This window comes from Panthera pardus, unplaced genomic scaffold (assembly GCF_024362965.1).
Source record: "Panthera pardus isolate Hobbes unplaced genomic scaffold, ASM2436296v1 HiC_scaffold_25, whole genome shotgun sequence".
In the NCBI taxonomy this organism is placed as follows: Eukaryota; Metazoa; Chordata; class Mammalia; order Carnivora; family Felidae; genus Panthera; species Panthera pardus.
Genome location: NW_026526821.1, coordinates 5,650,768 through 5,678,392, shown reverse-complemented (window position 1 = coordinate 5,678,392; position 27,625 = coordinate 5,650,768). Strand labels below are relative to the sequence as shown.

The 27,625-nt window shown below is 53.9% G+C and overlaps 1 protein-coding gene and 3 long non-coding RNA genes across 7 annotated transcripts; 2 read left to right on the top strand and 2 right to left on the bottom strand.

The window, feature by feature from the left end:
• Positions 1 to 5,797: 5,797 nt before the first annotated feature.
• Positions 5,798 to 9,229, bottom strand: LOC128773444 (uncharacterized). Its single transcript, XR_008417681.1, has 2 exons — positions 7,277 to 9,229; positions 5,798 to 7,166 (listed from the first exon to the last, which is right to left on the bottom strand). It is a non-coding gene; the product is annotated as an uncharacterized LOC128773444 (long non-coding RNA).
• Positions 9,230 to 9,554: 325 nt separating this feature from the next.
• LOC109253482 (uncharacterized) lies at positions 9,555 to 14,335 on the bottom strand. Of its 4 annotated transcripts, XR_002074412.2 has the most exons (4): positions 13,179 to 13,348; positions 12,166 to 12,965; positions 11,114 to 11,297; positions 9,555 to 10,906 (listed from the first exon to the last, which is right to left on the bottom strand). It is a non-coding gene; the product is annotated as an uncharacterized LOC109253482 (long non-coding RNA). The 4 variants fall into 4 exon arrangements; XR_002074410.2 differs by lacking the exon at positions 13,179 to 13,348 and adding an exon at positions 13,838 to 14,335 and having other exon boundaries at positions 9,555 to 11,297; XR_002074409.2 differs by having other exon boundaries at positions 9,555 to 11,297; positions 13,179 to 13,347.
• A 2,981-nt stretch (positions 14,336 to 17,316) lies between these two features.
• Positions 17,317 to 22,387, top strand: PCK1 (phosphoenolpyruvate carboxykinase 1). The gene is made up of 10 exons (XM_053890110.1): positions 17,317 to 17,441; positions 17,614 to 17,868; positions 18,260 to 18,441; positions 18,583 to 18,786; positions 18,916 to 19,103; positions 19,699 to 19,861; positions 20,292 to 20,516; positions 20,611 to 20,742; positions 21,108 to 21,203; positions 21,348 to 22,387. The coding sequence occupies exons 2-10, from the start codon at positions 17,645 to 17,647 to the stop codon at positions 21,800 to 21,802; spliced, it is 1,869 nt and encodes a 622-aa protein (XP_053746085.1). The 5' UTR covers positions 17,317 to 17,441; positions 17,614 to 17,644; the 3' UTR covers positions 21,803 to 22,387.
• A 994-nt stretch (positions 22,388 to 23,381) lies between these two features.
• Positions 23,382 to 25,571, top strand: LOC109253484 (uncharacterized). The gene is made up of 2 exons (XR_002074419.2): positions 23,382 to 23,560; positions 24,324 to 25,571. It is a non-coding gene; the product is annotated as an uncharacterized LOC109253484 (long non-coding RNA).
• The last annotated feature ends 2,054 nt before the right edge of the window (positions 25,572 to 27,625 follow it).

Genomic DNA, 27,625 nt, shown 5'->3' with positions numbered 1-27,625 from the left:
TGTCTCTGGGCACTGCCAGACGTTGCCCCGCTTGCAAAGCACCGGGCTCGGCGACCACTTCACCCCAACCCCAGAGAAGCCTGTGGTCCCACTGCATTGCCCACACCTGTATACACTCTTACCTGCCCGGTGTTTTGCTCTAGACTTAACCTGTGCTCTCCTTTGTCCATTAAAAAAAATTTTTTTTAATGTTTATTTATTTTTGAGAGACAGACAGAGAGACAGAGTGTGAGTGGAAGGGCAGAGAGAAAGGGAGACACAGAATCCGAGGCGGGCTCCAGGCTCCGAGCTGTCAGCGCAGAGCCCGACACAGGGCTCCAACCCAAGAACCGTGAGATCGTGACCCGAGCCGAAGTCGGGCACCCCTGGAGTAACTTCTTTAGAGGGTGCATTCTTTTCCGTGTGTGGATGCCCACAATGGGTGGTAACATTACAGCCTCGGGGACAGGAAGGAAGCACGCCAGACCGCAGATTCCTGTGTAAAATGGGGGCCCTGATTTACCCCCAAGTTGGGTGTTTGCAAGCAGATTAACTGAGATGCCATAGTTTCCCCCCTCTTCCCTCTCCCTGCCAGTGATAATCTTATTCTAAATTGCAGAGGCGCCTTGTCTGGCCTCTCGATATTTACCGCAAAATGGCTTTAAGGACAGAGCTTAACTTAATGTGTCTAAGCTCTGGGTTTTTGCTCTATTATCCCAACGCATTTATTTGTCTGCATTACTGTCCAATTTAGAATGTTCCTTACCAGCGGAACGCAGTGGTTTGTAAATCTCTCTATCACGACTGGAATCGTTTGTCCCATTGTAATTTGGATTAACGTCTGAGAAGGCCTGGCTCAATGGGTAAAATTTTAAATTATTTGCCAATTAAAAAAAGATATTTTATTACTTTCAAACCAAGCAAAAAGTGGCCTGGCAAACTATGACTTCATAAAATAAATCCTTTAGGGAGATATTAAGGAAACAGACAAGAGTGACTCAGAACTTCATTTTGTGAGCTCCGTGTTGATTGCTGATTTTATGTCCGTCTACAATACCCGCGGAGAGAGAAGTGCGTACGTCGTCCCTGGTCTGCCTAATGTGTTTGTGGAGACAGCCTGTGCTCTTAAGTAGTTTCAACAGTCACCAGAAATTTTGTTCACACTGTTAATTTGCTTAGCAAAGCCTTTCTTAAAAGATCTTAAGAAGTAAACTTTAACCCAGCCTCTGTCAGAATTACTAGCAGTGGATATGGAGCTGATGTGATTTGCCAGCCCATCGCTGTTTCGTCCTATTCTCTAGGGCAGTCGTTCCACATTTCTGAGCTGTGCAACGTTCATATCATGACACCATTTTTGTACCCAGTGTTAATTCGGTCCCGTGTTACCTACTGATTTTTCATTGGAAGATAAGTGATTTAAAAGGAAATTGTAATTCCCGTCCACACACACCAGCGCTCTATCTGTCCCCAGTGAGTTGAATCATTGCTGTGAGGTCCACCGGAAAGCTCGCAGGGCTGGACATCAACAGACCCGGGCCAGATGCAGGTTGTGTTTCTAACAAGCTATATTAATTTCTTGGATATTCAGCCTCATTATTTTTGAACAGCCTTTGATTTTCCTACTTCTCCCAGTGGCAAAGATTGAATTTGGGAAGCGAGGGGGCGGGGGGTGTCCAAAGACGGAAGGCAGAAACGTTCCGTCCGAAACCCTGTCAACAGAGCCTCGTGGATCTGCAACATGAGAACGGATGGGTTGGCATATCAGAATTTTAAAAAGATCTTTAAGCGGGTGTACAGAAAGGGAGCTGTAGAGGAAAAACAGAAATGTCACGGAGGACATTTCACAAAACATGTTGCCATTTAGAGATAATGTCAAGTTTAAGGCAGAAGAGTGCCTGCTGAAGAGGATTGGAGAGGGGGTGGTCGACCCAGAGATACTCAGTCTCCGGTCAGGTCAGGACTTAGGGCCAGACAGGCAAGAGAAGGCTGGGCCAGCTGCAGTTGGCTAAGTCAACGGAGCATCGTCACAAGATACAAAGAGAACGGTCTGTAGCATGAACCGTTCTAGCCCCCGAGTCGAAGCCACCCCAGGGCCACTCTGCGGAGGAATGGATAAACAAAATGTGGCACATCCATGCAGCGGAATACCATCCAGTCATAAAAAAAAGGGAGGGACTAATAATGTTACAACATGGATGAACCTGGAAAATATTATGCTGAGTGAAAAGAAGCCAATCACAAAAGACCACACACCGTATGATTCCATTTACATGAAATCTCCAGAACAGGCAAATCCATAGAAATGGAGAGTGGATTGGTGGTTGCCGGGGACGTAGGGGGAAGTAGGAAGGGAGGGTGACCACTCCCGGAGGAGGCGGTTTCTTCTTGGGGGACATAATGTCCTAAAAGTGATCGGGGTGCTGGTTGTGCAGTTCTGTGAATGTAGTAAAAACCATCGAATTGTATGTATGCCTTTTGAAACGTTTATTTATTTAGTTTTTGAGAGAGAGCGTGCGAGTAGGGAAGGGGCAGAGAGAGGGGGAGAGAGAATCCCGAGCAGACTCTGTGCTGTCAGTGTGGAGCCCGACTTGGGGCTCGATCCACGACCTGTGAGGTTATGACCTGAGCCAAAACCGAGAGTCGGACGCTTAAGTGACTGAGCCGTGCAGGTACCGCCCCAAAATGTATAGTTTTAATGTGTTTTAGGGTGTGTGGGTTGTATCTCAACAAAGGCATTACGGAGAGAGAGGGAAGGAGAGGACAGACACCCCAGGGACGAATAAACGAGAGAAAGCAAAGGGAGCGAGCGTCATAGGACGTTATGACCAGAAACACTTGAGACAGGATTTTAGAAAATCAGTAGAAGTTCTTCCACATCTGACTCTGGGTTTCGGCTCAGGTCGTGATCTCACGGCTAAGAGTTCGAGCCCTGCATCGGGTTCTGCCCTGACCATGCGGAGCCTGCTTGGGATTCTCTCACGCTCTCTCTCTGCCCCTTCCCCACTCATTCATGTGTGTGCATGCTCCCTCCCTCTCTCTCTCTCTGTCTCAAAAATAAATAATAAACATTAAAAAAAAAAATTCTGCCTCCAGGTGCTGAGATGCTGAAAGAGTTTGGGTTTTAGAGCCAAGACAGCAGGCTCCACGCCTCATGCAAGCTTCTCACCCTCCCTGGACCTCAGTTTCCTCATCCAAATATTGGGGAGTCGAGTCCTGTGCTCCTTTCCAGCCCTTCCTACCCATCGACGTCCAAGGCTCTGTTGCCAAACTCTTCCTTCCCTAGCAGCCCCTCTCCCCAGAAAATCCCACCCCAACACCTTGTTGCTGTAGCAACAGAAAGAGAACGTACTTTGTTAGGGAACTGTGATGTTTTATATTTTGGGTTTCCTTTGTGGGGCGGGGGGCGGCATCCTTAAAACAACAAGATTCCTCATTCTTAAACTGTCGCACACGATTCTAAAAATAGAAACCCACGCTCGAAGGGACCGTTGGTATGGTGACCGTTGACCTGGACTTGCGTAACCTTCTAGGCTGCACGGTCCAGCAAGGTCAGGCTGAAAACAGCAGTGTCTTGACTTGAGTCTTGGGTCTAATACCTGCCTGAGGGACCCATCGATTCCCTTCTTTTCCTCCTTGGTTCCTGTTTATCTCTTCCGATCTTCTTCAAAAGGACTTGAAAGCATTAAGTACCGAACTTCATTTGATTAAACTGATTGCTCAGTGAAAAACAAGACCGTCACCTGGGGGCTGCAGATCAGACTGTTTTCCAGGCCTTAACTGAAGCTGTCATCTGAAAGTTGAAGGTTGAGGGGGCTGGCGAGGAGGAAAGAACGACGGCGAAGGAGTTACGTTACAGTCAGTGAAGGTTAGAAATGAATCACAAGATCGGGGTAGGAAACCAAGTAATAAATTAAGTGCATAATAGCGGGTTGCCAGGTAGACAGTGGGCTAATACTGAAGTGACAATTGAATACAGCGGGGGCTGAGCGACAGAGACGAGCAGGCAAGATGGAAAGCCAGAGCAAGACGTGACGACAGAGCAAGCAGGCCGACACGGAGGGGGAGAGCAGAGGAGGCTGCCACGTTGTCTTAGGAGAAATTAAGAAGCCAGACAAATTATAAGTGTACTTTCATTTTGGAAACATGATCGGAGAGCCTGAGATTTGGCGCTCCCGGGGGTGGGGGGTGGGGGCGGCGGTGGCTAAGTGGTGCTGGGGGGGGGGGGGGTCCTGTGGGTTGCGCTCTCCGACGCGGCCGGGGGGCAGTGTCACAGCTCGCAGGTGTCAGTGAAGCTCAGGGCCAGCGTGACGTCTGAGGTTGCGCTGGATCTCCTCGGTTCTCCACCGGGAGAGAGAATAGCCGAGAGAGATCAAGGCCGCGGCCATGATTGTCGGCCATGATTGCACATCCAGCACTAGGCTCCCATAGGTGATCTCTCACCACGGCCCCACGCAGTACCTGCCGCCCCTCTCCCCGAATTTCAGATGAGGACGCTGAGGCAGCTTGCTGGACCACACAGCAAGGGCTCTGTGCTTCCAACCTCCCTGGGCCCCCTTCTGAAGCCACCGCCCACGTGGTTAAATGTGCCTTTCCTCGCGAGGGCCGGAGTGGAGTTTCCAGGCACAGGGAGGGGTTTTCACGGACCGCCTAGACTTGGACGGCATTCGTGTCGCTTGGCACGTCACCAGAAAAGAAACGGGTGGGTCGCTCTCAACTCTTGGGACAAATTGCACAAAGGACCCCGCCGCCCTCCAACGCCGCCAGTCCGCCCAGCCAGCCCGGAGGATCTGGCCAAGACCTGTGGTTCAGGCTAGTTTCAGGTGCACAGAGTGGTTCGGTCATGGTGTCCCGGCAAGAGTAGGGTCTGGAGAGACGGGGGCTCCTCCGCGTGCCCTCGAGCCCACGCCGAGTCGCGCGCCGTCCGCGGCCGCAGTGACCTCTGCAGGTTGAGGAGAGACTCAAACTCCTTCTAGAAGGTTCTCTGCAGTTCTCAAAGGTTATGACCAAACGAAGAGAGGAATACCGACTTCAAAATTATTGCCAGCATCTAAGCCAGCACACTCAGAGGGGGGGCCTGTGAGCTTCCCGGGGCAGGACCCAGTTCAGACCCTGTCCCGTGTCTCTCTCTGCCCCGAGGCAAGACCTCTGAGCAGGTCGGTGACAGGTCCTCACTAAAGGAGACACACAGCAGAAAGAAGGAAGTTTCCAGCGGACTGCCCAGACCAAGCACAGGTTTCACGAGAATAATAGAAGGCGTAATTTGTTTTCTGAGTGTAATTTTATTCTATCTTAATGCCAACAAGGTAAGATAGATTTCCTCTGATTTTGTACTTGCCCTCTTGTTTTTATAATACCGTGCTATTATAATAACCATTTTACTGCAAATGATAAAGTCCCTGAATTTCATATGTATTATCATATTCTAATTTACCACCAAAACTTTGCTTTTCGTCTCCCCTTAATTTTTATACCTTCACTATTGAAAAAATTTTAAGTATTTTCTAAAGTGGCTCGTTCAGGCCTTTTACTGCGGACTTTCTACCACACACCCCTATTTCTGCTGTCATCTCTCTTTTCAGATGGTAAATTACTCTGAAAGTTTTAGTGAATAAATGAGTAAATTAATTAATAACGACCAGAAGAAGGTCCCATTAAAACAGCGCGTGTTTGAGGTGCTCAGCTGACATCTGGCGAGCGGTGACTGATCGTCTTATGACAAAAGATGAACTTAAGACCCCCCCCCCCCTCCCTCCCCCACCTCTCTCCTTCCTGACTCATAGGAGTTTTTACCGGCACGGTTATATAAGCGAACAGAGCATAAAGGAAATTATTGTTTAATTTCAAAAACACAAATGAATCACTAACATAAAGTGAGCTTTTGCTTTCACGTCTAAGGTGACTCATGGCCCGGTACCGTGTTTTCGGAGAGATGAGCTCAGAACAAGTTTGCGTGCCTGATGTTTGAGTCAGGGATTCTGAAATGGAACAGGTAGACAAATGAAGGCTCAAATGTCACGTACGTAATAAGTGGCAGGAAGGAAACACAATAAGGGACCGGGTGTTGGTGGGTGCCGCCAGGTGCTGACCCCTGAATGGCAAAAAGGCCCGGCCACGCACACCAGGGGGCAGTGCTCCTCGGGGCAGAAGGCAGAGCAGGAGCAAAGGTCCTGAGGTCAGAACAAAGGTGGCTCAAGTTATAAGCCCCAGAAGGGAAGCTGACTTGGCGGCGATGGCTCTTGCAGCCCCCGAGGACCGAACCGCAATCTGATACGGACAGTGGAGTTAGCAGACGGGCCGGGCCGTGTTACTGAAACAATGGACTGGAATGTTCAGGATTCTTCTGCTCGCTCCTCGGGGATTGTGCTCAGATCTGTACCGATAAGCATCCCAGGCACCGCAGAAGGCGGAATGGAGCAGTGATGGGCGAACCCGCAGTAAATGAAATGCCTTTCTGTTACAACGGCCGCAGCCGGAGGCGACGCGGTCTCTGTGCTCCTGGAGGTGACGTTCAGGCCTCCGCTTCCCGCGAATACGCTTAGGTTTCACCTGCGGACTTGGACTTTCTTTTTCAGAGGAACAACATGTGTCACTTGCAACTTTTTTTTTTGACACGACAATAATGAGACACATAAAGAACAATGAAGAGCGAAGCGTTTCTGAGTATATTTGGAGCAGTCATTACCTCCACAGTGCCTTTCAAATGTCACCGTGGAGTGTTCGCCTGTGCGGAGCAAAGCCTAGAACTTCTCCCCTCCTCTTCCTCCAAGTGTCTGAGAGTCTTTGAACGAGTTGAACGAGGGCAACTTGCTCCGAAGTTAAAGGGCTCTACACCTTCGTTCCGAAAAACCCAAACCGACGGGGCCCGTCAAAGCCTCGAGGAGACCCTTCCCTTTTCGGTGCTTACCGAGCTCGCCCCTCTGGAAATGTCCGACATGCACTCATTTAAGCAATGTGACGGCTCAGAAGAAGACCCCCGATGGCCATTGCGCTCGATTGTGAAAAGTACAACAAAGAAAGTCCAAGAAGGTGTGGTTCTTTCCCCCGCTCCCCAAAGAATTTAGCGTTGATCGTGCACATGAGCTACTTTCTAGTGGTGGCCTCCTGAATGCAATTATGTAATCCGGCTCTCTCTGCAAGTGGAAGCTGCGAAAACTCGTTTTAACACAAAGGGCGCCTGGGATTTTCACCTGAAAGGAAAAAACAAAGCATTAAGGCTGCTGGAACAGGCTTCACACATTCAAAACGTACGCAGCCGTGTCTAAACAGAGACGTATTTGAGATGAATCATCAAACACACATATTTTACGGTGCGCCTGGGTGGCTCTGTCGGTTAAGCGTCCGCCTCTTGATTTCGGCTCAGGTCATGATCTTGCGGTTCGTGGGTTCGAGCCCCGCGTCGAGCTCTGCGCTGACAGTGTGGAGCCTGCTTGGGATGCTCTCTCTACGGTCTCTCTCTGCCCCTCCCGTGCTTCCTCGCACGCGTGCGCATGCTCTCTCTCAAAATAAATAAAATAAACTTAAAAAAAAAATCATCAGACACACACATTTTAAAAACAGGTTTTGACCCAAAGCACCCGAGTCTCTCACGGACCACCACAGGACAGTTCACTACAAACCCAATCTCGCTTGCTCCTGGCTCCTTACGATTTCTGTTGAAAAATGCTCAATGCTCAGAATGCTTCTGCCGCTCTTTGAACTTGCATCCCGAGGTTGTGGTTTGCTGAGCGGAAGTTAACGTGATCTTCCGCAAGGGCTGCCCCACGGCCAGCCATCTCGTTCCCAAGATGCTACAGGCCCGGGGAGACTAACGGCGGGCTTTTCAGTTGGCAACGTTCAGGTTGGCTTGGGGTAACGGGCCTATGGGCAGGGTACGGGGGGCACGAGGGGCTCCATGGCCTTTCCTTCTACAGCATCTGCCTCTTTCTTTGCTCCCTACCCTTGGGCAGAAATGTAGAGGCCACCTTGCAAAAGGCCGACCTGGGTGTCAGGTGAATTTTAGACGCCCCTCCCCCCCCCCCCACCGGCACCCACATCATCAGGGGTCTGTGGCCACCGCGATGCTTCGGGAGAATGAGGTGGACTATCGAGAAACCCTCATTAAACCTTAATTAAGAAGCCTTTAGCACAGCCCCGGGATAGGAAGCGGCTCTCTGAAGGACAAAGTGTCCTCTGTGGGAGGAACTCAAGTCGGGCGAGGCTGAGTCACCGTGCGTCTTTGTGATGCAGTCAGTGCTGCTGAGTTCATTGGGGAGGAGACTTATAATGAGCTGTGATGGTTCCTCTCGCCGGGCTCAAATTAATTTCTTCAGATGTTCCCGTTAGTTAACAATGATTGATAGAGTGAAGATATTATTAACAAAAATTAGGTGCCCAGCTCGGGAACGGACTTTGGTTCGTGCCTCAGCACTTAGCAAAGGGCAAGCGGAGAGAGGGTATTTTCGGCAGCTTGTGGTTGGAATGAGTCGGGCAGGTGGAAAATGATTCCAGCCATTCGTCAAGGCTGTCGAGACCCGTCCCCCACCAGAAGTTGTGCCACCATGCCCCGGGAGCTCCCACGTTCTGCTAATCGGAGCCAGTTCGGCCGTGACTCAGGACCTGGAAAACGGCTCGGGCTGTTTAGTGCACCTGTTTCATTGAACGCGCGTCCGTCTCGCGGCTCTTGATGCTTTGCCATTATGAGAGCGCGCCGTGGGACTTCCAGAAAAGTAAACAACACAGCTCAGAAAAATGTCTGCTCGGGGCGGCTTCGAATAAGTCCGAGCGCTACGTGCTCCGGGGAGCTGATGAGCAGGGGAGCGGCAGCGTGAGCAGCGAGAAGTGAGCAGGTTATTCTGCACGTGTAATAACGTAAATCTGACTCAGGGAAATGAGCGAGAAGAAGGGGAGACAGGAAAGCAGATGGAAGAAGTTAAATAGAAACCCGAGGTGATAGCACCATTACTCTATGGGCGGGGATTTATTAGCGAGTGGGTACATTTATTGGGTGTATTTACTGCCAGCACAGAGCACTTGGTGCTTAGTCATCTGCGGGTCGAACTGGGCTCCCCAGCTGGGCTTACCGAGTGGGCGTTTGCTGTGCACCTACTATGCGCCAGGCGGGGTTTGCGGTGTGGAGGTTGTCGAAAGAAGGGAGAACACGGACCCAGAAGTTGGGGACTTGGCCTTGGCCTTTTTGTCCCCTCCCCGCCACGTCCAGCACCCCAGAGGGTTCCCCTGGTCCACGAATGAAAGAATTCGCGCCCGTGGCATCGCTGCTCTGTTCTTTCCAGCTACTTAGGAGCGTTTTGCTCAACCGCGCCGATCCTGCTGTCGACTTACCAGACCCGATCCTTGGAACTACCCCATGAAGCGAGTACTGGGATTATCCTCGACGAACAGAAGAGGAAACTGAGGGAGCGAAGAGAGGGTAGGAGTTTGTTGAAGGATTTTTTTTTTTTTTACCTCAATACCCTGGGTTTGTTGTCTCTCCGCGTCGAAGAGTGAAGAAGAGGACAGAATTAAATGAGCAGCAGGCAGAGGTTAATCGGAAAATACGAAAGTAAGAATAGTGGGAAAGCTCTCTCTTTGCAGAGAGGGGGCGTTCAAAGGTGAACGCCCCCGACTGTAGGCAAGGGTCTTTGTTTTCTAGGGTTCTGGTCACCCCCGCTTGCCTTCGCCTCGTTCCTTCTCAGGTCCAACCTTCTTGGCTGGATCGCTCTCGGTGCTGGGTCATCCACTCCTGATTGGCTCGGCTCCATTGTGTGAGAAACCGGCCGGTGGTCATACTGTCCCTCCTGTAATGTGAGTTTTATGGTTTACCTATTTTAGTCAGGTATTTTGATGGTCGGATTCCTGAGGGAAACCCGAGGGGGGGTGGGTCGTGCCTGTTACATTCTCAAGAGGAAGCGCAAGGCCTAAGGGGGCTTGCTGTGGTCGGACACTCCCAGCATTGTTCCAAAATATGTGTTTTTCCCCACCCGGGGACCTCAGGTCCTAACCTTTCCCTCTCTGCCAAATTTATCCTATCTTTGCCCTATCAGAAGTTGACTGAGGCCACACGGTCAAGAGAGAAGGCAGGTCTCTGCCTCCTGCGTGCCGTTGGCTACGTTCTTACTGCCTCCCCAAAGGACACCACGGGCCCAACCTGCAGGTCAAAGCGCGGAGCCAGTCCCTGTTTCTGATGACCTTCACAGCCAGATAGGATCAATCGCTCGGCGAGGTTGTCCCGCCTCTCGAGAAGTCGGTCTCTGGAAGCCCAGACCTGCCCACTGCTCCCCAGCCTGGAACAGTTGGCCTGCTAGCTGGAGAGTGAGCCCACGGGGCTCGGGAGCTGAGGCCAGCCCCGGAGACGTGCCCTTGCCCTAGACCCTGCCGGTCCTGGCCGTGCCCGCTCTGGACGAGGCAGAGAGGGGCTCGGAGAGAGGACTCTTACCTCACAGCTTCCTTGTGCGAGCCAGGGAAAGAAACTGGACCTGATCTGGCCGGCTTTCTGCAGAATGGCAGGACCGAAGTCAACCTGGTTGGGAATGAAAGAATCCCGGGGTCTGCTACGTATGAGGGTCCAGAGGGACCCCCGTCCGCCCCTTGCCCTGCTCCTGCTTCACATGCCGACTTCCTGACAAGATAAATCGTCCCCACCCCCGTTTGGCTTGTGATTCCCCGCACCCACGGCCGGTGTCTCATGCCTCTGACAATTGCACTTTGTCTCCGAATACCCGAAACACGAGACCAAGACTTCTTTTCCCCTTTAGCACTTATCTTACTTGGTTATCTCTTCAAGGCAACGAAGGCCAGTTTGGGGAGGGGGGCTTGTGGGCAGGCATCTTTTTTCACCAGACTCTGTGGTCCTTGTTCAGACAAACGGGGTTTTCTGCGTGTTTTGAGGACGTTGATTCACCCCCAAAGGAGACACGTCTACCCAGGAAGCGGCCTTTGCTTCTGTACCAGACTAGGAGAACAACAGTCCTGAGGGGCCTCGATTTCTATATAATTCAACTTGGAAACATTTCAGGGTTCCGCAGCTAAGTTAGAAGCCCCAGCCCCCGATGAGACCTGCTGGCTGGACCCCCACCCCGGGGGGGCTGTCGTCACCGAGTCTCCGTGGGATGAAATCTCCCCCCCTGGTGAGAGGAGCTGGGGGCGTGTTAAGACTTACTGAGTTTCAGGAATTATTCCCAGCACGGACCAGAAAAGGCATTTTTGTTCTGAGCCACATTATAGGCAAGCGGGAGAATTTGCATAGTTATCAGTGAGCGCAAGGGGAGGCTGGTGTTCGGTTCCAGAGCAATTATCGTTGCTTCCCATAGAGTTAACCGCGGCAAAGCGGATCCATTTTCTCGCTGCAAAATAAGGGCGTTGGATTGTCTTTGCGGTAACCGTGCAATTAGTTCTTTTCGCCCCGTGCTTTGCCGGGTGCTGCCGTCTTTTCTCTGCGAGTGCGTTTACAACAGCATTTCACGGCAAATCTGCTCTCTGTTGCAAAGTCAGAGGATATGCTGGCTGACTCTGTGGTACCTGAACTCAAGGGCCCCCGTGAGTCAGTGTAGAGGTGAGGAAGCCGAGATCGGAGAGGATAAGTGACCCGTCCAGGGACGTTCCATGCCAGCCCTGGGGACATCTGTTTCTCCGGTCGTCTAGAATGAGCTCCTACGTGGGACATCCTGGGGGATGTACGAGAGTCCACACACACACACACACACACACACACACACGGGGCCCTGCGCACCGCCAGCCCCCAGCCCCCCATCAACACTAAAAGTCCCACGCAAACAAAACTTTGGAACCGAGGGAATGTTGAGACACGAGTGATTCGGGCCACAACCCGGGTCTGCTCCGTCTATAACATACAGCTTGAGGCAGAGAACTAAGGCGGGGGTTGTAGGATACCAGGACAGACCCTAGTTTTGTCTTCTCCCGATGAGCTGTCGCTTTCCACCCAATGTAGTTGTGCACATATGCTACCTGGCCTGTGGCTTCGACTTCCCACGTGGATACGTCCATGCCTCACGGAAACAAAGACCGCCCCGGCTTCCAACAAGAAGAGAGACTCAGCGGGCACAGTGTGGCCAGTTTTCCAAAGGAGGAGAGAGGGAGAGAAGGCAAAACCAAAGCCACCACGGACCTCAGGCTCCGTGCCAGTGAATGTGGACAGAGATACCCCAGCGGGACTTTATGGATGGAAATGGCCTTGGTATGTATCTTACCCACCTCCCCGCTGTGCAGGCGAAGAGAGTGACATCGGGTTAAATTTCCGGGGATGCTGGGACTGGAATCAACTCAGGTCTCCTGAGTCTGGGTTCTGGGTTGCCTGGGCACGTAATCCTTGTCTCCCTGAGGACGTATTTGGCCGCAAGCCACAGGCCGCCCGATCCAAATGGCTCAGGCAAAGTGGTGTCGCTGTCTCACGCTGCCCAGAGTAGAGCAACGCTGGGCACGGAGTGGGAGCGGTTCTAGAATCTGCTTGTCCCGACGTTGAGGGTGAGTCTCCTGCCATCTCCTCGTGCCACAGCCTCTGCATAAGCAGCCGGCATCCCGCGGAGGTGACACTGAAGGGCGAGGCCATTCCCGGGACGGATGTGGCCTGTGATGTCGAAGTCCCCCACGTGCATCATTTCTGGGTGGCGAGAGCCCCTCGTATGCCTTGCCATAAGCATGACAGAGAAATCTCGAAAGAAAATACACAAGGTTTTATGGAGCCACTATTTCCACGGGCCACTAATGACTGAAACGGGAGATAACCAGCCTTCTACGAAGGTCTGAACACCTGGTTATTAACATTCACTTAACAAGCCTTACGTGCCCATATTCGAGGCAGAAATCAGGCTTTGTGAATGTGCACCAAGCAAAGTGGTTTACCCCTAGATTCACCTTTATTTCTTCACCGTGGAAAGAATCTGCCCACAAAACCGTGGCCCTCCTGAGGGAAGATTCCCTAAGGATATAATTTGCTGTCTCTGCTGGGTGAGTGCACATTCAGTCCAAGATTACGGTCTTCGGACGTTGCCAGGCTGTGGAGAGAAGCAAAAAGGGTTAGGTCACAGGGTGGTGGGTGGGTGGAGGGTGTCGGACACCTGCCCACATCCTAGGGAGGGCTTCTGAGAAGCCTCTGCTGTACATCTGCTCCCTACACCCAGCCATTGTTCGCACACCTTCAAAATAGAAGACTGGACCTCAGAATCGTCTTTGTTTCTTAACTGAGGGAAAATACACATAAGACCAACCCGTCTTACGGGGCGCCTGGGTGGCCCAGTCGGTTAAGCGTCCGACTTCGGCTCAGGTCACGATCTCGAGGTTCGTGAGTTCGAGCCCCGCGTCGGGCTCGGCGCTGACAGCTCGGAGCCTGGAGCCTGCTTCGGATTCGGTGTCTCCCTCTCTCTCTGCCCCTCCCCTATTCACTCACTCTGTCTGTCTGTCTGTCTGTCTCTCTCTAAAATGAATAAACATTAAAAATAAAAAAAAAACAACCCAACCCATCTTAAAGCATACAATTCGGTGGCAGTCTCTGTCTGGTTTCCGACACCTTGAATCCCCTCCCCGAAGGAGACCCCCTCTCCCCGTTAAGCGGGATTAACATACTATTTTCAGGGCTTTTTCAACTACGTGATCCTATGGCTCCAAAATAGAAACTCAACTCATTCAGCTCTGTAAAAATACCCTCCAGACTGCGAAGGCATTAGGATTACTCCATAAAGGTAAAACAGGTAAATATTTGTCCTGAACAAACACAACTGGGGTGGACCGCTGGGATTGCCCTGGCAGATGATTTCGTGGGAGATCGTTGCACAGCTGAACATGTTTTCCTGCTGTTTGGAAGCCTCCATGGCTGGGCCAGTCAGCGCCCTTGGAGGCCACAGAGGCCCGAATTGACTTGCACACATACCTTTGGGTCCAGGACGAGGCGTGGGATTCACACTGCTAGTTTCACATCACCTTCTGGAAAACGGTTGTCCCTTTTCATCTTTACCCAGGAAGGGTCATGGTTTCCTCCGAGTTCAGATTCCTGAACCGAGGGGCATTTTTGCGGTCACCCCGATCGGTGGGGGAGGGGGCGGGGTAGTGAGGGGAGGCCACGATCGTGCCGTTAAGAGCCTCAGCTTGGGAGGATGTCCTGTTTGCAGCCTTGGAGCCTCCCCTGTTTTACGTCGCCAAGAAGAGAGTTGCTTGTGATTGGTGGATTTTGAATGTGCTCTGGCTGAGTTTCTGGTTCAAACAAAGATCCAATCTGGACGCCCAGTAGGTGCCACCGATGAAGTCAGAAGGGCTGCCTGTGAGGAGGGCCTGAGCGCGTCCCACGGGGCCCTCCTCCCCTGTGCTGTGAGGAGGCTCAGTGGAATCCTTCCACGTCCCTCAGAGCACAGTGTGGACATCACCCATCTAGACTCGCAGGAAATCCAAGCACTGGTGGGGACGGTCTTTGGAGTCTCTGGGTTTTTGGTTTGTTTTTTTTTATCAGCCCTCAGGTAACCAAGAAACCACCCATGCCTGTCTCCTTCAAACTGTTCCCAGCATCCTTTGTGAGATCCTACCCAAGTTCAGGGCTTCCTCTCCCACTGTTGACCCGGAAGTCGGCCGTTCCCCGCCCCCACGCTCACCTGCCCATGCCTTTTGAGTTCTGGCAGGCCCTGCCCCTGTCTCCGTGCTGTCTTCGCCGCTCTGCTCTGCTCGGGCATTCCGGAGGCCTGCGCCCTCCCTCCTCAGACCCTCAGACCCAGCCTGCCGCTTAACCGCCACCACCAAGTGGGTGTGGAACCCCACGAGGAGAAGTGGAGAAGTCACTCTGGGGTCTGAAGCTTTGTTTTCCCCAGTGCCTCCTGGTTCCTTCTCCTTCTTGCAACAAAAACCAGTTCTGTCTGGGATCAACATTTTATTTGTTGTTAAAAAGAGGACCAGTCTTGTATCTTAGGACACAGGGGGCCAAGCCACCCCCGAAAAGTCAGGGATCCCTATGGCGTTTACTCCAGAGATGACAGATGCAATTCGCATCGTGAGCCCAGCAGAGGGCGCCGTCCACCGTCCCCAGCCACACCGGGAGCATGAAAACTCCTTGCAGGGGGTGGACCAGCCAGTGGTCTTCCTTACAACTTAGCCTACGGGGAAATGGGGAGAAATCCAGATGTCTCTGGCCCAGCCCCTTGAGATTATTGCTTAATGAGTCCCCTACGGGGCAGGCATCCTCCAGGGAGAGAGACAAGGCGGGGCCCCATCAACAGAGGGGTAAATGAAGTTTGTCCTTACTTCTGCTGTGTCCTCAACACCCCAGCTTCTGTCCGCAACACTGTCTCCTAACAAACCCAGTGCTTTCAGGGAAACCCGCAACCCAGTTTGCCTTTTCACATCTTGATGACAGACGGTTGCAAAGGGATAATGCCAGCCTTGCAAAGGGATAATGCCAGCCTTCCCTGAGGCAAATGTGGGTAATTCGACAACGGGCTGGAGGGCGGCGGTGACCGCTGCTCCTACATTTTAATTGAGCTAGCTACTTCTCTCCAGGAAGACTCAGAGCATAAACACCTTGAATTTACGGGGAGCATTTAGAAATGCGGGTAAGTTCTGGTTTCTCAAGTTTGTGTTCAACCTACGTGCTCTTTGAGGGAATCAAACCTGTTCCGGTTTTACCAGCAAAATGGGAATCTCTACCCGTTTGGTGAGAGGAACCGCACTGGCATAAATGTGCGTGTTGCGTGTTTATGGTTGGGCATTTGAATGGCCAATCTTACCGGTGTCACATGCTCAGAAAGTGTCCCTTGGTCGCTGAGCACTACTCGTGCTTGAATTTAGATATGACACAAACTTAGACGGCTGACCGCACCTCTAGGAACGAATTCCAGTGACCCAAACAGGAAATAATTTTAAATAAATGAAAACCTTTTTTTCCTAAATGTTTATTTATTATTAAGAGACAGGGAGAGACAGAACACGAGCGGGGGAGGGGCAGAGGGAGGGGGAGACACAGAATCCGAAGCAGGCTCCAGGCTCCGAGCTGTCAGCACAGAGCCCGACGCGGGGCTCGAACTCACGAACCTGGAGATCGTGACCTGAGCCGAAGTCGAATCCCAACCGACTGAGCCACCCCGGCGGCCCATCTCAAAGTCTTGTATTTCTACAGTCCCTTTCAGACCCAGTCACGGAATTATCTCTGTACCCCCCATGGTGGAGGCAGGTAAATCCCTACCCACCCTCATGCGAGGGACAGGGCACCCCCTGACCGTGCCGGTGGGTCCCCTGTGGAGAGTCGGGGCCTGGCTCCGTGCTCCCGACTTCTCACCCAGTGATCTCGAAATGCCAGCAAGCGGCTTCAGAGTTCATTAAGTTGGGCCGAAGCTCCTGCAGCTTGCAAAGCACATTCTTTACAGCTGTTATAAAGGTCTCATTGCTCAAGGGTAATCTAGCGAAACCACCAAGCCCCCTTCACTCCCCAGGCGCTCAGAATGGCAAGGGCAATGAGAAGCATGTAGTCATCTCCACGAGTAACTGCATCCAGCCCGGACCTGCTTGGAGAGTACGCGGAAAGTTCCAGAAAAGGGAATGGCACCTCACAAGGGGCGGTACGGGGTGGTACTCCAGAGCCCCGCGTGCTTAGGCTCCAATCTGCCCTCTCTCGCCCTACAGCCAGGAGCTGGGGACAGCCGCTGGGCCTCTCTGGGCCTCGGTCTCCTTGTCAGTTCGTAGGCACCAGCTCAGAGGGTGGCAATGAGTCCGTTGATGCAAAGCGTTTAGAACAACGCTTGGCATTCACTCATTCAGTGCCTACTATATACTAGGAACCGTACCTACAAAAATTAACAAAAGAGGCGGAAATCCCTGCCCTCACAAGTTTATATTTTGGGCGGGGGGCCTACAGGGGACTCTCTGGAAGGTTATTTGCCCCCCGTTAGGTCTGACTTTTCCCAATGAGCCACGCGTTTGCTTATACTTGGGTGCTCTCTTCCCATAGGTTTTGACTGTGGGGTGACACCTCACCGTGGCGGCGTTCTGCCAGCCAGAGGCCATCGGTACACGGAATGTGCTGCCCGGAGCCCTGGGTGTCCGGGAGGAGCTCCCGCCAGGCCTGCAGGATCCCACCTGCCCGTCAGTGGAAGGACGGACTGTTTTACATCAGCAGAGTGAACTGGGTCAAAGTTTAGTCAATCACAAGTTGTGCAAGGACTTGTCGCGGCCGGTCTGCGACTCTAGGCCGCCCAGCACTCATTAACAGCTATCTGTTCAATGATTATCTCCCTTGGGGGTTGTGGTGGTAAGCCCGTCCAGAAGCACAACGGACTGGGGCCGCGATCCAAAGTCCTGCCCCTGACGTCAGAGACGAGCCTCCCCGGGTGTAGCCGAGGGGCGGGGCCCTTCTCCTCAATGGGATTTAAGGCCGGGAGGTCCGGCCTCCAAACAGCCAACACGGCCTTCCCATTGGGAACGGTTGTCCACCGGCCGGAAGCACCTCGTGGGAAACCCTTGGATCTCTCATCGAGATCATCTGAGACGGAGAAAGGTAGGTAGAGCTTTTTAATTTGCGTGTCTAAAGGTTGCGGAGCCGACGCAAACTCGTTTCCTTTTCTCCCCAGCGCTTCGACTGTCTGGTGAGGTGCCACCAAAGAGACGCGTTGAGTTTCCCTGGGGGCGTCTGTTAGGTTGTTCAAGGGGCCTGTGCTTTCTATTTCAGGGAAGCGTCCGTGGCCCTTAGCGAAGCCCTGCAGAAATGCCTCCTCAGCTCCCCAGCAGCCTCAATTTCTCGGCCAAGGTCGTCCAGGGCACCCTAGACAGCCTGCCCCAGGCGGTGAGAGCATTCGTGGAGAGTAGCGCCAAGCTGTGCCAGCCCGACCATATCCACATCTGTGATGGCTCCGACGGCGAGAACCGGAAGCTGCTGGACCAGATGGAGGCCCAGGGGGTGATCAAGAGGCTGCGGAAATACCACAACTGGTAAGCCGGCCCCCAGCCCCGTTCCCACCTAGAGACTGCAGTTTAATGACATTCATAGAGCGGCTCAGGTCGGCCGTGAGATAGCAACGTAGGGACACTCCCTGCGAACTCCATCCCTGACGAGGACGACAGCCAGACCCGCCCTCTCCTGAGAGACAAGCTCAGTCTAGTAACATCTCCTCGGCTCCGCCCTGGTTGGTGCGGTTGTCCACACGTGTGGGGCACCGTCCGTGCGCTGGGCACCTGTGAGGTGCGGGAAGGGCACGGTGCTGCACGGGACTGGTCCGTAACCCCCTGACGCCTGGCGGAAGGGAATCCCGTGCGCAGAGGCAGCGGGGGAGGGCGACACTGCCCCCTCCGTTCCTAACCAATTTTTTCAAAATTTTTGCAGCTGGCTGGCTCTCACTGACCCCAGGGATGTGGCCAGAATTGAAAGCAAGACGGTCATCATTACCCAAGAGCAAAGAGATACCGTGCCCATCCCCAAAACCGGCCCTAGCCAACTAGGTCGCTGGATGTCCGAGGAGGACTTCGAGAAAGCATTCAATGCCCGATTCCCAGGGTGCATGAAAGGTGAAGGAGACAGTTGCTTGACTGGGAAAAATCAAACAGAAGCAGAGGGCGGGTGCCGGTAGGAAGGGCGATGTCGCCGTGCTGTCGTCTGTGATGCCGGGCTCATTTCTCACCCCTCCCCCCCCCCACCGGCCCCTCCAGGTCGCACCATGTACATCATCCCATTCAGCATGGGGCCGCTGGGCTCCCCTCTGTCGAAGATCGGCATCGAGCTGACAGACTCCCCCTACGTGGTGGCCAGCATGCGCATCATGACGAGGATGGGCACCCCGGTCCTGGAAGCGCTGGGTGACGGGGACTTCGTCAAGTGCCTCCATTCCGTGGGATGCCCTCTGCCTTTAAAAAGTAAGTGTACCCTTTCCGGGTCCGAAGTTGCGACGGCAAATCAGCCTCGCCTCGAGCCCTGGGCCTTTGCCCCGGGGACCCCCGGGTGGGGAGGCAGCGCGCTCACCCGGGCTGTGTCCTCCTGCGCAGAGCCCCTGGTGAACAACTGGCCTTGCAACCCAGAGATGACCCTCATCGCCCACCTGCCCGACCGCAGGGAAATCATCTCCTTCGGGAGTGGGTACGGCGGGAACTCGCTCCTCGGGAAGAAGTGCTTCGCCCTCAGGATAGCCAGCCGGCTGGCTAAGGAAGAGGGGTGGCTGGCAGAACACATGCTGGTAAGTTGCAGGAAGTCGTGCACCCGCACGGCGGGGACCTGGGGGCGGGGGCGCGTGAGGAGGTCCAAATGCCCACGCATGTGCAGTTCCCATCAGGCAAGACCAGTGTGCCCCGAGGACAGGTTTAAAAGCCCCACCGAGGATTGTTAATGCCTCTTTTGAATCACTTCAAACCAGAGCTCCCTTAGACTTTTGCTCCCTTAGACTTTCTTATTTATTTATTTATTTATTTATTTTTTAAACGTTTATTTATTTTTGAGACAGAGACAGAGCATGAACAGGGGAGGGGCAGAGAGAGAGGGAGACACAGAATCTGAAACAGGCTCCAGGCTCTGAGCGGTCAGCACAGAGCCCAACGCAGGGCTTGAACTCACAGACCGTGAGATCACGACCTGAGCTGAAGTCGGATGCTTAACGGACCAAGCCACCCAGGCGCCCCTAGACTTTCTTATTTAAAATGTTCGCTTTGACAGCTGAAGACATAGGTTTTGGGAACCTACCCTTTTGGGGCTTCTGGGCACTCTCCCAGGCTGAACCACTGGCCACCGGGAGGGACCGGAAGAAGCAGATTAAGGAGGAATCTTGTCCCCAACAGATCCTGGGCATCACCAACCCCAAGGGCCAGAAGAAGTATTTCGCAGCAGCCTTTCCCAGTGCCTGTGGGAAGACCAACCTGGCCATGATGAACCCCAGCCTCCCAGGGTGGAAGATAGAGTGTGTGGGAGATGACATTGCCTGGATGAAATTTGACCGAGAAGGTGACTCTCTTAGACCTAACCGTTGACGACGATGATTGCACCTAGGTGAACTTTTGGCTTTCAAAGCGTGCCAAATTCTCCCAAGTCCACGGCATTGGGCTTTTTGAGTCTGTTCTTTCAGATCTCGCAAAGCCCTAGGAATATGTATTCTGCGGGCATTCTTTAATTTAATATAGGATCTGGGTTGAAATGGGGCCCCATATGCCGCTGCTTGTTTATACAATAAATGTGTTAAAACACTCTCGGTGGAAAACCGACGAGGAAGGAAGGGTTGTAAAAGTGTCAAAGCGGAAAATCATGCTCGGATGAGAAAAGAGGAATCTCTTCCAGGGAGGAGGAAAAAAAAAAAAAAGATTTGAGGATTCGGTGCAAAGATCTGTCACGTTTTGTTTGGCGTTAATGTCTACCTTTCTGGTTGACAACCTTCCAGGTAACCTAAGGGCTATCAACCCAGAAAATGGCTTTTTCGGGGTGGCTCCTGGAACCTCTGTGAAGACCAACCCCAACGCCATCAAGACCATCCAGAAGAACACCATCTTCACTAACGTGGGCGAGACCAGCGACGGGGGCTTTTATTGGGAAGGTATCGACCAGCCGCTGGCCCCGGGCATCAGGCTCACCTCGTGGAAGAACAAGGAATGGTCCCCCCAGGACGGTGAGCCCCCTCCTGGAGACCCCAGGGCCCCAGCCTCTAAGCACTACTGGTTTGGGCCAGATGCTAAGGGGCGCCTCCTCTCTTGCTGTCGCAGGGGAACCTTGCGCCCATCCCAACTCACGCTTCTGCACCCCTGCCAGCCAGTGTCCCATCATCGACCCTGCCTGGGAGTCTCCGGAAGGGGTGCCCATCGAGGGCATCATCTTCGGAGGCCGCCGACCTGCCGGTGAGTCTCTCCTTCGTTCAGGCCGGGAGCATGGGTGTGTTGGCTTCCAGAAAGCGTCCATGGAATCTCTCCTTTTTCGTGACCTCGCCAGAGGGCACCAAAGATCTCCAGCTTCCAAAAATCCAGGATAATTGGCAAGGCTGCATCCTTGACGGGCTGTGGCTCTATCTAATTAAGCTTCCCGCTGCGTGGCCTCGGTGGTGTAACTTTGACAGCGGTTTTGTGCACGTTGGCTTTGGGAGGACGAAAGCAGCTCAAGTAGAAAGATACCGTTCCTCTGTGTCTTTCCATTTCGGGAGATGCCATCGCCAGCCCAGGGGTCTGTGTCAAAGCCTTTACGGGGTGTTCCTTGTCTCCTGCTACAGGGGTCCCTCTGGTCTACGAAGCTCTCACCTGGCAGCATGGAGTGTTTGTGGGGGCGGCGATGCGATCAGAGGCCACAGCAGCCGCGGAACACAAAGGTAAATCTGAGTGAACAACTCAAACCGCAGACCAGAGGGACTGGTGTGGTCCCTGTCTCCACGTGCTCAGGCCAACGATAAATGGTGCCAGTATTGTCCCATAAGAGCATGATTGACCAGCGGGATCCCCCTCTCTGTTCATAGGCAAGGTCATCATGCACGACCCCTTTGCCATGCGGCCTTTCTTTGGCTACAACTTTGGCAAATACCTGGCCCACTGGCTCAGCATGGCCCAGCGCCCAGCAGCCAAGCTGCCCAAGATCTTCCACGTCAACTGGTTCCGGAAAGACAACGAAGGCAAATTTCTCTGGCCGGGCTTCGGGGAGAACTCCAGGGTGCTGGAATGGATGTTCAACCGGATCAACGGGGAAGCGGGTGCCAAGCTCACGCCCATAGGCTACATCCCTGAGGAGGGCGCCCTGAACCTGAAAGGCCTGGGGGACGTCAACGTGAAGGAGCTCTTCGACATCCCCAAGGGGTTCTGGGAGAAGGAGGTGAAGGACCTCCAGAAGTACTTGGAGGACCAAGTTAACACCGACCTGCCCTACGAGATCGAGAGAGAGGTCCTTGCCCTGAAGCAAAGGATCAGCCAGATGTAATCAGACCCGAGAGCTTTCCTTTTGAGAGCAGCCCCCTTTCCAATGCAACCGGGAGCAAGAGAGAGTGGGATTTTCTCAGTGGGCACCGCCCGTACCACTGCCATGACCACGCCGACGGGCCGATTCAAAAGACACACTGTAATTTTTCAGATAAGACCACAAAGTACGGGCTGGTAACTGTGGGATCGGGAAGGGAAATCTCAGCAGGTCTCCAAAATTCACTATCCAGTGCACGTTGGTTCAACCCTGAGGACACCAGGCATTCAGTCTTTCCTGTTTTTATCTCTTTAGCTGTGTCAGTTAGCTGGAATGCATGGAGAAAACTACTTGAGCTGTGTGTGTGTGTGTGTGTGTGTGTGTGTGTGTGTGTATTTCTTGTTATCTGAGATGTATATAATACCTTTGGAAAAATCGCGGGCAAGATTACCTACTAGTTGTGGCTAGAAAGAAATGCTGCTTTGTTATTAATATGCACGGTTAAATTATTTTTATATACCCCTGGTTACGTACCTTCACGTGATTTCAATGTTTTCCCCTAACACTTCTTGGAAAAATCACAAAATAAACTTTTATAGAAAAGATGGATTCATTCACTTGGTGTTTCTGATCTGAACGACCAAGAAGCGAGGACTCTCTGGTGAAACACGTTGGGGTCCGAATCCCCTCCAAAGGAGGTGGGGACATCAGGATCATCCCTGGGGAGGGAGGGAGCTGGGGGCGGGGGGAGGGAGGGGACAGAAAGGAACCAGTTAGGAGAGATGAGCAAAGAAGAAGTCACCCACAGGTGGCAGAGTATCACGCTTGGGGCTTTCTGAATTAACCCCCAGATAGTATCTAGGAGCCACTGACCAGTGGGTTTCAACACTGCAAGCCTTGGAGTGAATGGTAGGCCTTGTGTAACTGAGTGGGAGAGTTTAAAACGTGCTTCCTGGCAAAACTTTGGGTCTGGGGGTTCAGCCTTCCCCGTTACACTGAGGCCAATTTCACGCACTTTTGTCGCTACGCTCCTGTCGACCAACACTTTTCTCAACTGTCATCCACGAGGGAGGAGAGTAGAGAGAAAGCCGAGGGGAGCTCTGTGGCACAAGCGTTAATTGAGCACCTTCTGTATACCGAGCAGCGTGCCCACAGCGGGCCACCCTGAGGAGAGCGGGTGGTGTGGTTTGGCCTCAAGCGCCTCCCCGCCCCCCCCTCCCCCCCCCCCCAGACTCGGGGTTGGCGGCATTTCCTGGGGGGTCAGGAACGATGCAGACCCGAAGCTGGATTGGCACCTGCACAGCACACGTGCGTTGTGCAGGCAAACGCAGCACCCTGCACCTGCCGTCCCCCTCCCAGGGCGCAGCTGGTTGGAGTGACTTCACCCCTCTGAGCGTCCGTCGGAGCTGGGAGATGGCAACCAGAGTTTTCTTTCCCTTTAAAGAGCTGAGAGCTGGCCCGGCCCTCCCGACAAAGTGTCATATTGCAATACCAAAGCCACGGATGGGGAAAAAAAACCCCACTTCATGGAATTAAGTGTCATCTGCTGTATTCATTTAAATCAGTGGCTTTCAAGCTTGTTTTTTCTTTTCGCTACAGAACCCTTGCTTGACGCGCGCTCTGACTCAGACCCCGAGCGCCGGAGGGAGACAAAGCAAGGGAGCGTCCACCCCCGGGTTGGGGGTGGGGGGGGAAGCTGGGACCCAGGTTCCCGGCTTCTGTTTCCCTGCCCGCCTGGTGGCCTCTGAGGCAGTTGCCTGGACCCCCGAGAGGGGCTGACACGTACAGGGGGGCGTCTTTGTGAAGGTGTGTCCTGGGCCCCAGGGTCCTGTCCTAGGCCCCCAGCAGGCCTCTGGTTTTGTGGCCAAGCTGGCCCTCCTGGAAGCTTTTACGCTCCTGCACGGCATCACCCACGTGCCCTGGGGACTGGCATGTGAACCTGTTCCCGCCAGGCCCTGGAAGCCTGGGGATCAGCCTAGAGGAAATGCCTTAAAGAGAATAGAGGTTTTCAGGGGACCACAAGGACTCAACAGTTGCCACTGGCCCTTGACTTGTTTTCCCCAAACGGCCAGGCAAGTGCTGCGTCCACCCCCAGGTCCTGGTTTCTGGGCCGGGAGCTCTGGCTGTCGTGGTCAGGATGCTGTGACCTTACTTGCCAATGTCATCTTGCGGTCCCCCAGTCCCCGCGGGGCGGAAAGACAGGCAGACCGGGCCAAGTCGGTTTCGAGGTGCTGATTCCTGCTCAGTCCTCCCCCGGCACGCAGGAGCCCAGACCCCCGCTGGGGCCGATGTCTTCCGCCGGAATCTACCACAGGGGCTGTCCCCCGACTGGCACGCGTCTCGGGGGCTGTGCTGGAGTCTGGGTTAAAGACCGGAACACGGTAGGTACACAGCAAACACTGAGGTGGGACAACAGACCTGCCTTTGAGCTCCCTGGAGGCACCCGAGGACCACGTGGCAGGTGGGCGGGGGCTGGGGTGCTAGGCAGGGGCACATTTGGGGGTCGGTGGTTACAGGTCTCGTTCTTCTTGCTTTCTCCCCTCAGGCCCACCCTAACCCGGAGCCCCCGGGGTGCCACGCGGCCTGTCCCTTCCAGAGCTTTAAGACCACCAGGCACAGGCCCCAGAGGGCTCCCTTGGCCCGCTCCCCTGCAGAGGGCAGCGGATCAGTGACCTTGGCCGTCACGGTCAGCAGTTGCAGTAAATAGGGCACCAGGTTCCCTCATCCATGGGAAAGGGCCTGCCTCCGCCACGGCCGCCCCACCCTCCCACCTTCCCGCCCGGGGGTAGTAAACACTGATGACCTTGGACCCGTCCCAGCTCCGCCTCTGGCCAGCAGTGTCACCCAAAGTGACCCTCACCTGTGTCATGGGACAATAGCACCCCCTCTGGGGGCCGATGAGGATAAGACAAAATAGCCCAGCTCCGGACTCGGGGGTCCAGAGAGTCTGGATGTGAGTCCCCACTACACCCCTTCCTAGCAGCGTACTCTCAAGTGATTGCACAAAACGCTGAGCCTCAGTTTCCCCAGCTGTTAAATGGGCATAATAACCGTAACTTCTCAGGGGGTTGGGAAGGTCAGACGGGATGCTGTGAGCAAGGCATCTGGCACCCAGCGGGGACACGTTTGCTCTGTCCCGGGCCTTCCGTGAGGCTGTGTTGGCACAACAGGTGGGCAGGGAGCTCACTGCCCCCCACGGCAGCTGGCCCCTGATGCCCAGCCCTGGGCTGGCTCCGGGCAGAGCTATCTCTGGGAGGAACACAGGGCAGCTGGGGGGCAGGATGGGGGAGCGCACAGTGACCCGAGCAGCCCTCACACAAGGTCAAGAACATGCAGTCACCCGACCAAGGTGGAGAGAGGATTAGCCCTACACTGCCCTCAGGGCTGACCTTCAACACAGCCGGGCTGGAGCCTAGAAGCTGAAATCACCCCACCCGGCCCCTTGACTGCCTCCGGCTCACCCACCCTGGGATGGTGCGACCCCCAGACCTTCCCACCCCGCCGAGGGGCTCCCAGACCTGGGTCTGGATTTCTCTCTGGTCATTGCCCCCGCCGGTGGGACCCGTCCTCCCCCAGTGCTGACGCCCTAATGCTACACAAACTCTCCCCCAGAGCTCTGCTGCTGGCCGGGAGCGGGGCAGGGGCAGAGGATCCCCTCGAGCTGAGAAAACCCTGAGTCAGCTGACCCCATCCCAGTGAACTACCAGAAAGCTTCCTCCTCGGGGTGAAAAGGGAACTTGAGACGGAGACGAAGTCCAGAGGGAGTAAAATAAAGAACGTGACTTTTTTCTGCTTTTTCTCAAGTTTCGCCTCGTGTTTTCCCACCCGGACTCGGACAGCAAGCTGAGCACAGGGGGCCCCTTGAGAGAGGTGCCACACACGGTTCTTTCAGGACGGCTCTGCGGATGACAGGATGTGACGGGTGCACTATGGACGTGGCTCTGATCCTTACAGGGCTCGTCCCCGCACAGTGTTCTCTCTGCCATCCGTGCCCCCCCCCCCCAGCAGTGGGACAGAGCCCCGAGGTTTCTCTGGTGCCACAGAGCTGGGATTTGGGGCTGCCGCAGATCACCAACGGACGTCACCGGTCCGCACAGTAGCACCGTGGCGGGGCCACGAACACGTTGGCTTTGCTGACACCTGTCACCGTGTCTGCACGGACGCTCGTTCCTGGGGGCTTGCTTGTCTGCCACCTGCTCGGTGCCGTGCGGCCCCCTGGTAATGGGGCATGTAAATGTGTGAATGCATGCCGGGCTCGTCAGCCTGCTCGGCAGAACCTTTCTCCAGGCGAGGCAATTTGCAGCAAAATATGCTGTAAATATTTGCTCAGCCCAGGAAAATGACTTTAATTGCATAATTAAACTCGTGGTAGGTGCTTCTTCCGGACAAAACGACTGGGGAGAAGCTGAGACCACAGCTGTCCCTCTGAGTGTGTTGAAGACAGGGACTAAACGTCGGTTTGCAAACATTTGGCTCTGCACACCCCCCCCCACACCCCGCTCCTTCATGCGATGGGGGTTTTGAGAACAGTCAGGGTGGATGAAGGAAGGGGCTTGGAGGCTGTTGGAGAGAGGAGCGAGAGGAAAAGTTCCCCAAATCAGAGAACCAACAGCGAAGGTACCCCCAGGCCCCCCGGACAGGAAGTGCACTGTGTTTTCCAAAAGTTCGAGTGAGCATCCCACCTCCCACGGAAAGCTGGTAACTCGAGCAAATGATTGAGTCACTTAATTGGAAAAAAAATAAGCAGACTGAAAGAAGTTTGTTCTAGAAGAAAATAGTGCCTCCCAACCACTGATGAAAACCCAGCATTCTTTGCTAAAGTAACCACATCAATTCAACGCTAAGTGAAAGATGCCCCCCACGAAAGACATGGCCAGTGATTGATTCTGTTTATAGCAAATGTCCAGCACAGGCGAATCCACAGGGATAGAAATTAGGTTTGTGTTTGCCTGGGGCCAGGCAGGGGGAGGCATCGAGGAACGAGAAGGGATTGCTAACAGGTACGGGCTTTGTTTTCGGGGTGCCGAAGATTCTCAAATGAGATTTCCACGAAGGTTGCAGATCCCGTGACTATGTTAAAAACCGTGGAATTGTACGTTTCAAGTGGACGCATTTTCTGGTACGTGAGTTACAGCTCAAAAAGTGGTTTTTTTTAAAAAAAGAATACACTCAACGAAAACAGAGGTGTCTCTTAACTCACCTTAGAAACGTGTTGTCTGCCAGAGGCTCTGAGTCGGAGGCCCACGCTCACCTTGTCAAAAGGGGACACGAACGAGGAAGAGGGAGGCAGGGTGGCAGGAGCAGCCCGGGCGGATTCCGAGAAATTGGGAAAAAAAGGACAGACTGTTTTTATTATGGGGTTCAATGTCATTTAATGCCAGGCCCGTGAACCTCTCCCAGTTATCACGAGCACCATAAGAATCGTTTCTTTCACCGACTTCCAGGAGAGAGGGCCAGAGGACAGAAGCCTGACAAAGCCATGAGGCCAGCAGGTGGCAGTGCTGGGACCACCGGGAGCCTCGGATTCCAGGCCGGCTTACGTTGGCATTGAGTCCAAGGCCTTGACCACAAACTTTGGCACAGAGAAGAACCCCGGAGTCAGGAGACCCGAGACCATCCCAGCTCTGAGAGCGGATCAGGAAACCCACCCAAACTGGCTTGGCAATGGGAGGGAGGGTTTGGCTCATGTCACCATATCAGGGAGGGTCTAGGCACAGGTGTTCCTCTGAACACCTAGGGCTCCAGCCCTGCAGGAGGGTCCACTTTCCTCCCCCCTCCCCCCCGCCACCCCCTGTAGCAGAAGGGGGTCACGAAACCAGTACCCGCCGCAGCCACTAGAATCCTGGG